General features: G+C 47.3%; 1 protein-coding gene across 2 annotated transcripts in view; it reads right to left on the reverse strand.

Annotated features, from left to right (window-relative positions):
• Positions 1 to 12,153, reverse strand: part of PDGFRL (platelet derived growth factor receptor like) — a 62,951-nt gene extending 50,798 nt beyond the window's left edge. Inside the window, exons 1-2 of one of the 2 annotated variants that reach the window (XM_008251086.4) lie at positions 11,892 to 12,153; positions 1,538 to 1,835 (exon numbers count right to left, since the gene is read on the reverse strand). In XM_008251086.4, the coding sequence (XP_008249308.2) occupies positions 1,538 to 1,835; positions 11,892 to 11,946 (353 nt within the window). In that variant the 5' untranslated portion in view covers positions 11,947 to 12,153. Of the gene's footprint in view, positions 1 to 1,537; positions 1,882 to 11,329; positions 11,458 to 11,891 lie in introns of those variants that run through there. The other variant, XM_070068468.1, reaches the window with a different exon arrangement.
• Between the last annotated feature and the right edge of the window lie 1,157 nt (positions 12,154 to 13,310).

A 13,310-nucleotide genomic window follows, 5' to 3' on the forward strand; every position in this document is an offset into this window, starting at 1 on the left:
TTCTATTTCTCCATGGCAAACATAGGAACTTAAGGCTGGAAAGAGTCTTAGAAATCAAGTCATCCTTCCCCCTCATTCTATGCATGAGGAAGCTAAGACTCAAGGAGTTAAGGGCATTTCTCTGAAAATTCCCAATGGATTCTAACCCCATATGCCTCTCCCAACCCCTTAGCCAGTGCTCAGGGCTCTTCCCAGTTGGAGCCTCCTGCTCTGAAGCTGTTCTTTCTTGCTGTTCAGTTTCCCAGAAAATCATCTTAACCCCATTCCCTGAATGAGAAACCCTGCCTCTCCACATACTCATTCAAACACGAGGAATCTTTCCCTCTTACCAATAGAGGTCCCTAAATGCAAAGGCCATATATTTCTTAAAGTAAAAATAATCAGAAGAAGTTACAAAGTTTAAAAAGTAGTTTATCTCTGGTCAAGTTGTTCATAGGAATCTCCTGTTAGATTATTTCAGTTTTCATTATGAATATTAAAAGAAAAATGCAAAACATTGAACCCATTTTTATTCCCACAATATGCTTTATTTTTCTTTAATCTTTATCTACTTATTTTATTTGAAGGTCAGAGAGGCACAGTTGTCTCATCCATTGACTCACTTTCCAAATGTTCATACAGCTGGGGCAGGGCAGGGACAGGCCAAAACCAGGAGTCTGAAATTCAGTCCCAGTCTTCCATGTGGGTGGCAGGGACCCAAGTACTTGAGGTGTTACTTTTTGCCTCCTATGGTACTCATTAGCAGGAAACTGGAATTGGGAGCAGATTGGGAGCAGAGCTGGGAATTAAACCCAGGCACTCTAATATGGGATTTGGTTGTCACAAATGTGGTGTTTTTTTTTTTTTTTTTTTTTTTTGACAGGCAGAGTTAGCGAGAGAGAGAGACAGAGAGAAAGGTCTTCCTTCCTTTGGTTCACCACCCAAATGGCCGCTCCGGCCGGCACACTGTGCCGATCTGAAGCCAGGAGCCAGGTGCTTCCTCCTGGTCTCCCATGCGGGTGCAGGCCCAAGCACTTGGGCCATCCTCCACTGCCTTCCCGGCCACAGCAGAGAGCTGGCCTGGAAGAGGAGCAACCGGGACAGAATCCGGCGCCCCAACCGGGACTAGAACCTGGTGTGCCAGCGCTGCAGGTGGAGGATTAGCCTAGTGAGCCACGGCACCAGCCACAAATGGTCTATTAACTGCTACACCTAACACCTCCCCCTCAATATGAATTCTTAAATATCCATCACTGTGCATAAGTTCTCACACAATTTTAATTTCCTATAAAATCTCATTCTTATCATATGGTTTTCTATACAATCATCAGATGGTTTCTTGTAACACATCTTTCAATCAATGTTGGTAGGATTTGCAACAGCTTTTCTAACTGGATGAAGAAATAAAACCTACGGGTTTTGTTCATTGAGATTTAATTTTTAGAATATATTAGAGTGAAATTGTAGCTGTCAGAAACAATGGAATAGTTAAAAGGGTAATTAAACCTAACATAAGGTAACTTAACCCAAGTTTATAAAGAAGAAAAAAAATGCTTACCTGAGGCGGGGGTCCTTGAAGGTATCCAGATACACAGGGTAGCTCCACTCGATTTTATTCCCTTTACATCGGAGCTCCACAGTTTGCCCTGCCATCAGACTCAAGGTGGCAGCTGGTTTCTGGAAGCGACCTTTATCCATCACTTGCATCATGATAGACTGTGTCTTCAGTGTTGAATCAGCTGAGTCCCTGTCCTTTATTTTAGGAATTTTGGGCTTCACCTTTTTGTTGCTAGGTTTGATCCTATTCTCTCCCGGCTCCTTTGGACGCTTGTTCTTGGGAAGGTGTTGGCCAGCAACTGTACAAATGTGAGGAGAAAGCAGTGGGCTAAAATGGTGGCATTCCTGGAGTAGGTGATACCCACAGAACAGAAGACAGTAACTTCTCTCTTCATATTCTATTTTCAGTCATAATCATTTAATAATCATTAGTGCCACATTTTATTACATAAAACTTTAGTTTTTGTCTAAGAGGATGATAGAGAGGTCCCATCTGCTGATTTACTCTCCAAATGCCTACAACAGCAAGGGTTAGGCTGGGGCCAGAGCCGGGAGCCAGGAACTCAAGCCTGTGGGTGGCAGACACCCTCAATACTTGAGCCAGCACTGCTGCCTCCCAGAGTCTACATTTGCAGGAAACTGGAGTCGGGAGCCAGAGCAAGGTATCGAATCCAGGTTCTCCGTGTGGGATACTGGCATATTAACTGCTAGATTAAAGGACTGTACTACACTCTTTAGTTTCAAAATGGTTAATAATTAAAAGGAACATATTTCAGTTTCAGATATATTGCTTGAATTTAACAAACTATTTCATATTTGAAGAAAAATTTGTAGTTACAAAAATATTATTCTTTGCAGTTCATACACTGTCTCACAGTCTCCAAGTAAACACACCTAAGAGCAGAACTGAAGCCATTCGAGGTCTGCTTCTTGTCTTTACAATTTCTCTGCTATGATTGTTCATGTGAAATCTACAGGTAAGATGCAGGAATGAGTAGTCTCACAGAAACTGAAGACCCAAAATGCCCCGTAAGCACACATGGTTTCCAACCATCATGAACTCTGTCGCAATGAATGTGGCCAGTGCGCTCTACCTGACAACATCTAGATCACAATGTTTATTAGACTAGGTAATAGACATATGCAAATCTAAAGTTTATATAGATGAGGGTACTACAAAAAGTTCATGGAATGTTAAAAGATAACATTCCAAAATTTTTTGACATCCACGCATCAAGGTGTCTTCAAAAAGGTTATGGAAAATGCATATTATGAAACAAAATTAGAGGCCTGCACTATGGTGCACTATGGTTAAGCTGTTGCCTGCAATGCTGGCATCCCATGTGGTCACCGGTTTGGATTCCAGCTGCTGCACTTTTGATAGTTTCTGGTAATGTGCCTGGGAAAGCAACAGAGGATGGCCCAAGTGCTTGGGCTTCTGACATCCACATGGGAGACCCTGATGGAGTTCCAGACTCCTGGCTTTGGCCTAGCCCAGCCTTTGTTGTCGTGTCCATTTAGGCAGTGAACCAGAGGCTAGAAGATCCCTCTCCATCTCTGTTGCTGTGTCTCCCTGTCTCTGTCTCCCCTTCTCTCTAACTCTGCTTTTCATCTAAATAAATAAATTAAACTATGCATGGATTTCCAGAATATTACTTAAAATAAACTTACCTTTAAATTGGACTTTCCATCAGTTTTATGAAGTATTTTTGTAAGTTATTAACACTCAACAGTAACTGTAGCAACAGTTTGGAACTTAGCAAACAAAATAGTTTTAGAGGAGTACATTTTTGCCAACATTGTTGAGAGTTGGTGTCAAACAGTGATAATAAAAGGTTGACCTACTTTAACGTGGTTTTATTATTGTTCTTCCTCTACAGACAATGCATCCGCTCGCTGCCTGTACCAGGGAAGATCATGCCCATTCTCCTGCTCTTGGTCAAAAACCTCATTATCCACCAAGTCTCCCTCAGATGTGCAGCTGTATCCACCAAGCAAGGGTGACAAGGGGACTTCACAGCCTCAGTTTAAGCATCCATCTGCACGATCGCAAAGGCTGCCCCAATACATGCACATACAACTGCACAACTGTCCAAGTTGATAGGATCCTTAGAGGTCATTTAGATAAAGTCCCCATGATGTAGATTTGAAAAACAAAGGAGGACCTGGAAACTTAGGTAGATTGCACAAAGCCACTTAGCTGATGAATGGCAGGATGTCCTGATGCTTGTTCCAAAATGTGTGCTTAACTATACATAAATGAACATTCTGTAGGTATTTTAAATAAATAACCATACAAACCTTGGTCAGTTGAATGAATTGCACAGCATTTGTATAAAATAGGGAATGTGATAAGAGAAAACCATCATCAAAAACGCAACTGATTTGGACTCCTCTGTGTAATGACAACTTAGCTTCTTCTGCATGTTGGGCTTTGACCATTGAAATAGGAGCCATTTAATCAGGCCTAGACTCTAGAACTAATCCCACTCTTAGGAATTCTCAGCTCCAAGTCCACAGTCAGTCTCAGCATGCTCCTTCTCTGGACTTGGATCCACTGCTCCTTGAGTCTCTCTCTCTTTTCTGGACCCTAGGTCTCATTGTGACCACTCTTGCCTTTCTTAGGCTGGAAACTCTTCTTATGCCCCCTCTTTCCTCTGCTCAGCTTCCTCTAGGTCTTGGGCTGAGCCTCCTCAATTCTTCCAGGGAATGGAATTGTGTGCTTAAACCCTGGTCTCCAAGGCTGAGTCTCCAATACCTTCTGTTGAACCTGCTCTTGCCCAGACTTCCACCAACCCTACATGTTTGGCTTATTCACCTTGACTCTACTGACAGATGGTGAATGGTGAGACAGGGAGACAGTGACTCGCATGTGCACATTCCCCACCCTCCCAGGAGGAAGGGACTCAAAACTGCAGGGAACACGCCAGACCAAAGTGCACTAATTATGCAACGTCAATGGCGAAGCATCAGCCTCAGCTTCATAATGGGTTAAACGTCACATGTTTTTGCTCAAGACAGTCCAAGTAATCTGCACCCATAAATATTTTAGTCACATTATGAAATGATATTAATGGACTTATGGACTGATGTCTAATTTGGCATGTGCTCTTAATCATATAAACAGAAATTCAGCCTGTCAGAAATGACAGCTGCCATCTATAAATCCTATGGCATTTAGGAAACCAGTGCCATTTTGTCTAACATTTGAGCTATGAGATCCTGTGTGGCTTTGGTACTCAAGAACACCATGCCATCTGATTGTAGATATTATATATCCAAATATTTGCAATTATCCCTGCAAAATAACTCAACCTTTTGATCAAATGATCTAACTATACAGTTGGTTCAAGCACTTGACATGGACAGAGCTCGTCCATGATTTGAGGCTAATGATGTGAAGTTGAAGAAACCAGCCTTGTGACTCCACAGACGTCCAGGCAGTCCTGGGAGGGTATCAATCCCAAGTCCCACGTCTGACTTTTGAAAAGGATAGAATATGGTTCTTCAGTGTATGTAAATTAATTATTTTCCAAAGGCTTGAAAAACATATGAATTCTGATTATAAATAAATACAAGTGAAATTCTTCTATGTCTTTGAAATTATTGCACAATATATTTTATAGGGAAACTCACAAACCATGAGATGCCATTATTGATTTCAGGCCCTGGCCTGCCACTCACTGTGTGACCTTGGGAAGTAATTTCCCTTCTCTGTTCCAGCTCTTATCTGTAGATCGAGAATGATGTGGTCAGAATAACTATCTCATGGATTGGGGTGGGAATTAAATGAGTTAATATGTTTAAAATGAAGAGAATAGTGTCTGGCCTCATCGTAAGTGGTAGTAAAATGCGACTTCTCATTGCCTGGTCGGTTTATGTGACCTTCCTGAGGGACAGTGATTATTTTTCTTTCTAATCTATAGATGCCAAGCAGCTCACCCCAGGTCAACAAGAAGATAATGAAAAGCTAGACCCTCTGACTCCAGGGCTTTCTCTGGCTCACACCACTGCCTCTCTTCCATGCAGAGTGTTGCAACTTCCTTTATTTACACAAATCTCATGCACAGCACCATGGTCTAAGTGGATTCTTTGTTGTGCCCGGCCTCAGGGAGTTCCAAGTCAAACAGAACTTGATGCTGGGGATGAGAGCACAGCCTTCCTGCAAGGGCTGGAGATGCTTTTCCAAGGCAGACGGTAGAATCCCCAAGTGAGGAGATCGGACACTGGTCCAAATATCCCAGTGAAAGAACCAGTGTTGAAAACCACAGGGCCCGGAGCTGTGGTATAGCAGGTAAAGCCACTGCCTGCAATGCCGACATCCCATATGGGTGCCGGTTCTAGACCCGGCTGCTCAATTCCCAATCCAGCTCTCTGCTATGGCCTGGGAAAGCAGTAGAAAATGGTCCAAGTCCTTGGGTCCCTGCACCCACATGGGAGACCCAAAGGAAGCTCCTGGCTTCAGATTGGCACAGCTCTGGCTGTTGCAGCCAATTGGGGAGTGAACCAGCAGATGGAAGACCTCTCTCTGTCTCTCTTTCTCTCTCTGTGTAATTCTGACTTTCAAATAAATAAATAAATATATATATATATATATATTTGACACACAGAGTTAGACAGTGAGAAAGACAGAGAGAAAGGTCTTCCTTCCATTGGTACACTCCCCAAATGGCAGCATCCAAATAACCACACTAGAAGTTTAAGTTTCCTGCAGAGCTCCAGCTTTCCCCGGTAAGCTACGTTCAGCTGCCACATCCACTCTCATTCTCCATTCTTCACAAGTACTCCCCGCTCCTGCCCTTCCCTGTCACAGGAACACATACACGGGAACTTCAAACAGTTCACAGAAATGTGTATTAAGAAAAACTGCATGGGTTGCACAAGTTTTGTACCACAGGAACTTCTAATTCCATTTTCCATGAACTTTTTGAAGTGCCCACTTTTCCAGGAACACCTGTGAAGGTGTGAAAGTGATACAGGGGAGAGGACATGTGCAGGGGTCAGATCCTGTGCTTCCTCACTCTCCTGGGGAGGCCAATCCAGGGGTCACAGGTGCAGCAGCAGACTAAATGACTGCCTGCGATGCTGGTACCCCATATGAGTGCCGGTTCAAGTCATGGCTGCTCCACTTCCCATCCAGCTCCCTACCAATGCACCTGGGAAGGCAGGGGAAGATGGCCCAAGTGCATGAGCCCCTGCCATCCATGGATGGAGTTCCTGGCTCCCAGCCTGGGCCTGGCCCAGGCCACTGAGGCTATCTGGTGAGTGAAACAGCAGATGGAAGATTCTCTCTCTGTGTGTGTCTCCTCCCCACCCCATCACTTTGCCTTTTGAAGAAATAAAACAAGTCTTACAGAGAGAATTCCAATTTTAAAAACCTCCCACTGTTTCTTAAAGTATAATTTTGTTAAAATAGCAGTTCCTGAATATTAGACATTTCTGTTCCAGGATAAAGACCTCAACCTGAAGAATTTTCCAGAACATTATAAGAATACATTGATGGCTCTTTCTGAAAATTGGATTCATTTGGCTCCCAGAACAACAGTGCACTGAGGATTCCTCCCACCCATTGATGGCTCTTCCCAGTCTTCCCTTTGTGCCTGAGCCGAGCCCCATGGGATGCGTCCTACACTTGTGTCTCTGCCCTGTCTCCCTAAGTGACCTCACAGTCATTTACATGTCCCAGCTCCTGTCCAGTCTTGACCTCGTGCCTAAACTCCAGATCTGCACACTCTGGGGCTTACTCAGCACTGCCACTTGGAAGACCAGCAGGCAGCTCAAATTTAACACATCGCAAACTGAACTCTGGATGCCCCTGGAGACCTGTTCCTGTGCCACTGCTTCTGTATCATAAATGGCAACTCTGTCCACCCAGTTGCTCAGGACAAAAACCTCCCAGTCTCCCTTAACTCTTTGCTTGGCTTCAGCAGCCACACCCAGCTGAGCAGCAAATCCTTCTGGCTTCCCCTTTGAAACTGACTCTGAGCCAGGGCCTTCTGCCTCCATCTACTGCTACCCACTGGGGCAAGCTTTCCACCCAGGCCCCTTAAGCTGCGGCTCCAGCTGCCCACCCCAACCCTCCTACTTTTGACAACATCTGTCAGATCATGGGCTCTTCTCTGCCAGACTTTGACCTAAGTTAGCAGTGAGCCTCGCCCCCTCTAGTGTCACACCTCACAGCCCTTCAGCCACAGTGGCCTTTGGAAATAGGGTCTTTGTGGACGTAATCAACTTAAGATGAGATCATTTGGGGTGGGATTTGAGGATGCTGTAGTGTACTGGGCTAAGCCAACAACTGCAGTGCTAGCATCCCATACGGGCGCCAGTTCAAGTCCTGTCTGTTCTACTTTCATCCAGCTCTCTGCTATGGCCTGTGAAAGCAGTGGGGGATGGACCAAGTCCTTGGGCCCCTGCACTGATGTGGGAGACCCAGAGGAAGCTCCAGGCTCCTGGCTTCAGATTGGCCCAGCCCTGGCTGCTGTGATCATTTGGGGAGCGGGCTCTCTCCCTCCCTCCCTGCAATTCTTTCAAATAAATAAGTAAATCTTAAAAAGAAAGAAAGAAAGAAAGAAAGAAAGAAAGAAAGAGGCCAGTGCTGTGACGTAGCAGGTAAAACGGCCACCTGCAGTGCTGGCATCCCATATGGGTGCCGGTTCGAGACCAGGCTGCTCCACTTCTGATCCAGCTCTCTCTTATGGCCTGGGAAAGCAGAAGTTGGCCCAAGTCCTGCATGGCAGACCTGGAGGAAGCTCCTGGCTCCTGGCTTTGGATCAGTGCAGCTCCAGCCATTGCAGCCAACTGGGGAGTGAACCAGCAGATGGAAGACCTCTCTCTCTCTTTCTATCTCTCTCTCTATCTCTCTCCCCCTCTCCCCTTTTCCCCCTCTCCCTCTCCTCTCTCTGTGTAATTCTTTCAAAGTAAATAAATGTTTTTAAAAAGAAAGAAAAAGGATGAGGTCCTAGGGCACTCATCCAGTGTCACTGATGTCCTTATAAGAAGACAAAGGATACACGGAGAGGAAGATGCCACAGGAAGACAGAGACACACACACAAAGAGAGGAGATGGCCAAGTGGCAACAGAGGCAGACATCAGAGTGCTGCAGGCCAAGGAACACCTGGGATTACTGGCCACCACCAGAGAGCAGGAAGAGGTGAGGAAGGGTTCCAGCCAGGGTCTCAGAAGCATCAGGGCAAGGCTTGCACTTCGGCTAGGGATTTCTAGTCTCCAGCACTTGAGGGAAGAACCCTCTGCTGTGTTAAGGCACGTGGTCCCGGAACTGTGCTGTGGCAACCTTAGGACACTAACTCCCTCTGATTAGTGATTCTTCATACCAGTGATCGCTTCCTGAGATTCTAGCTCTGCTTGTTTATTTGCTGTCTGTCCTCTCCGTTAGATGTAAGCACCACAGAGAAAGGTGTCACGGCCTCGGCCAGGGAAACTGTCACTACTCAGGCCTCTGCTTACCCTCCTGACCATCCACTCTCTCTTGCCCTCTAACTTCTCTCTTTTGGCTCTGCGCAGCCAAAATTATTCTACATATCAAACACCTAAACCAAGATCCTAAAGGCTTTGAAACATTCATTATATGCACTTGTAAACAATGGGGAATTTAAAATTCTCTTTTCATTATACAGAGCTTTTGCACTATTTTCTGTCTTTTTCCACGGGATAAATTGAGACACAGAAGTGACGTAAGTCTGAGAATCAGGGTCACTGTGTGACCCCTTTCCTGTCTTACACATCATAATTGATCTCTTCAGCCTTCCCAGGAAGGAAACCCTTCCATACAGTCCAAAATAAAGCCAGATCAGACTGAAGATCAAATTAGCACAGATCAAGGCTGGTGTGGTTCAACAAAACAGTAACAACAAATCGATACTGCTGCGTCCTCATTTGCTCCTAGCATTGAATTGAAATATGGAGATAACCAAAAGCTGGTAAGCACCTGTGATTTTATATTGTCATGTGATACCAACAGCACCATACCAATAAACACAGTGGCACAAATTCCATACAACGGCTACAATCAGGTGCTGGGAGTATTGTCTAAGTGAGATCCTGGGGTATTTAATGTTTTCATGCCTCAATTTCTTGATGCCTCAGTGGCCTTCCAGCTCTTCCTCTTCATGAGGAGAAATGTCGTTTCTAAAAATGCAAGGCCAACGTCGCTGTTGGGACAGCTGTCCAGTCCTCTATGCACGTACTCAGAGGAGAGCCTTTTCCTTGTAGGTCTCCTGGATGTGGCCCCCAGCTCTGAAAGGCTGAGCTGGGGGCCTTCTGCCTGCAGCTGGTGCTTTGGACAGCCCAACAGGTAACAGAGCCCAACTTGCCCATCAGAGACAGGCTCTGGAAAGGCTTCTGTGTGATCCACTCCCATCACTTCCTCCTGGCCACAGCCCATCACATCACCCAAAACAGGAAAAAATAAAAACTCCTACTTAAGGCAATAAATGTACTTTTCCAAGTATGTGTCCCATGTTTTACCCATAGTCTCTCTGTGTAACACAAAACCACTATGTTATCATCACACCTAAACTTTATCCTTGTATAATATTCTGTCTGTGCTCAGCACTGTCAGATTTTCTTTTTTCTTTAAAGATTTATTTATTTATTTGAAAGTCAGAGCTACACAGACAGAGGAGAGGCTGAGCGAGAGAGAGAGAGAGAGAGAGAGAGAGAGAGAGAGAGAGTCCTTCATCCGATGGTTCACTCCCCAATTGGCCGCAATGGCCGGAGCCGCGCTGATCTGAAACTGGGAGCCAGGAGCCTCCTCCGGGTCTCCCACGCAGGCGCAGGGGCCCAAGGACTTGGGTCATCCTCCACGGCTTTCCCAGGCCACAGCAGAGAGCTGAATCAAACGTGGAGCAGCCGGGTCTCGAACCAGTGCCCATACAGGATGCTGGTACTTCAGGCCACAGAGCTGGCCGCCTGTCAGATTTTCTTTGAAATGCTTTTTATGTGAATTAAATTTTTATTCAAACAGATGCTAATTTATTTAGGCAGATGTTTGCATAATCACTGACCTGGTCTGGGCATGCTTTGGCTAAGGGTGAGCCATGCTGAAAGCATGCCTGAGCTTCTGAGACTGACATCTTGGGTAAAAACAAGGGACTGGACTATTTGAAATGATTTTTGCCTGGCTATTTCCTGCCCTATTGAAAAATGATATCAAATGCTACATTTCTGCCATTTCAGCAGGCACATACAAGACTTGCCAGGAGTGGTTTAATACTGCATTTTAAAAGCTAAACCCACGCCAACTTCTCTTGGGACCAGGAGTGAGTGTTGCTCCCCAGGAGAGGCACTCCCTGCACTTTATTAAGCATGGCTCTACACTTTATTAAGCATGAAGACTCATGACGGCTTTGGACTTTGCAAATTCAGCTGTGGTATTTTCCTGGCAGATGCTTGTCTTTTCACTGGAAAGAAAAGATCGGGTCAGGATGGAGCAGTGGAGAAAATGCGAGCCAGGTTGAGCTGGCTTTGGTGTGAGGTTGCATAACAGCAAAGGCTGAGCTTCAACCAACTTTCAGCAACTTTGTGGCTGAGGGGAAGAATTTCAAGGGAGGGCTGAGGATACCAGGATGTAACTGGATGAAAACCATGCCGTACAAATAACTCCAATTAAATAAATAATGGAACAAGCAAGGCAATTAAATGCTAACGGTCATACAAATATAACATGAATATTGTACATGACTTCTTTATATGCATACATAGACACACGTGCACACACACTTACAAATGAAGCTAACAGGCACACATTTTAAACAAAAAATGTCTTTTCTTCACCTTTTTCGCATCAGTCAGACAAGGAACGTAACGACAGTGGTGTTTGGATTCGTTTAGAGGCTTCATACACAGAAATTTGGGGTCTCAACTGATCTTGGGGGATTCAAGCTCAAGGTGATAAACACACCACGGACTGCGGAGGGGAGAAGGATGCTTGGAATTTCGCAGAAGGGATCAGCAATTGCCTTGCCTGGGTGGCACCCGCCTGGGCACGGCGCCGAGGTGGAAGCGATCCACCGCTCGCGCGCCACCTCCCAGGCTGACACGTTGACACTGGGGCTGGACCAGGCGCCGCCTGCGGATGCTCGGTTCGCCCGCAGGATAGGCAGAGCGGTTCTGGTGGGCTCTTAAGGGTCAGAGTAGCCGCCCCCTTCCCAGAGGGCTCTCAGGGGAGGGAGAAAGAGGAAGGAGGAAACCCTATAGGGGGGGCGAGGCAGGTGCACGGGGCAAGTGGGCGCCGGGGCAGAGCCACCCAGGACCAGAAGTTAGAGCAAGGGCTGGCTGCAGCCCTGGCTGGACGGTCAGGGCACAAGCCGGACAGCCCCGGCCCGGGGTCGCTCACCATCCTCCAGCGCTTGGTGCAGCAGCAGAAGGCCCAGCAGCAGCCACACCTTCATCTTCAGGCAGGACAGGCGCCGGCAGGTCGGAGGCGCAGCTGGCTGCGCAGGGCGAAGGCAGGAGCCAGGCAGAGGAGCCGGGCGAGGGGCGCCGCCTCCGGGCGGGAGCCGCGGCGCGTCGGGGCGGGCGCCTGGGACGCCACAGCTGGAGGATTCGGTTTCATGAGGAGGAAGGCAGTTTGGGGGGAAAAAGTTGGAGCTGTGTGTGGTGTTTTTTTTTTTTTTTTTAATTCCCCGACAGTGCAGAGTGACCTCTCCTGCCCCCTGGCGGAGCCGTGGAGCGCGGCGTGTATTCCCAGCGCCCGGAGGAAGGGCTAAAAGCAGATGTTAGTTACAGGTCCCTCCTCCGATTTCTCCAAAGCTCGCGTGTTCACCACGTTTACCAAGGTCAAAAAGATCCAGGGTTATCCTGCGGGTACGGAGCGGTCATAACCCGCCATAACTACCCGCATGTCGCCAGCGAGGTCTCACTGCCCCGCTAGACTTCTGTTTCTTCCCAGAGAGACTCTCACTGGCATTCACCAATAGGACCGCTGTCGTTAGTTGTTCTGGCTGCTGCTCTGTGCTCCCAGCCTTGGGCCTGCGGAGACAGCTCCTTTCCCAGGGTCTCAAGGAGGTGCTGGAACACCTGATGGGTCCTCTTGCCTGCAGAAGCCCCATCGCGCCACACCAGCCCTGTTAAGTAGCACTTTAGAGAGGTCTGTGCCCAGAAAAACAGGCCTGCGGCAATTCCCCTCACCCACCTGTTAGTCTGAGTCAAGATTAGCCCTCTGGGCTCCTGGCAAATGTGGGATTTATCTCCTCCTCGCAGGAGGCTCCTCAGCTCTTTCCAGTAGCACCCCCCCCCCCCCACACACACACAGATTAAGACACCCCAGCCCCCTAAAGTTAACGAATGCTCCTCTGGCTCCTTCTGCACCCTTTCCGCGAAGCGTGGTGAGATGAGTAAGATGAAGTGCAAGCCGTAATACCAGTAGAAATGCAACTCAGTGCAGGTGCTGTGAGTACTTGAGCCGCTCACAGGGCTGGTAATCAGGGCAGGCTGGGGGAGCCATGGAAAACCCAGGAATCCATGGCTTGGCTTAGGAGAGCAGAGGAAAGGACAGGGAGAAGTGTGTCCTGCTGGGTGCGTCAGTCTGGTCAGAGAATGTGGGCCACAGCACGATGCCAGAAGGGAGGAGCACAGATTCACTGTGGGAGTGGACTGGCAAAGGAGAGCGGATAGTTGGGGGCTGTGGTGGGGTTGGGGCTCCGGCATTTGGTGCCCTCTACTGGCAGCCTGCATAGGTACTGAGCTCACAGCTTCACACCATCAATGCAGTTTGCAGGTGAGAGGGTGCCGACGGGTTTTCCCCATGAAGAGC

The sequence above is a fragment of the Oryctolagus cuniculus genome, chromosome 2 (genome assembly GCF_964237555.1).
Source record: "Oryctolagus cuniculus chromosome 2, mOryCun1.1, whole genome shotgun sequence".
NCBI lineage: Eukaryota > Metazoa > Chordata > Mammalia > Lagomorpha > Leporidae > Oryctolagus > Oryctolagus cuniculus.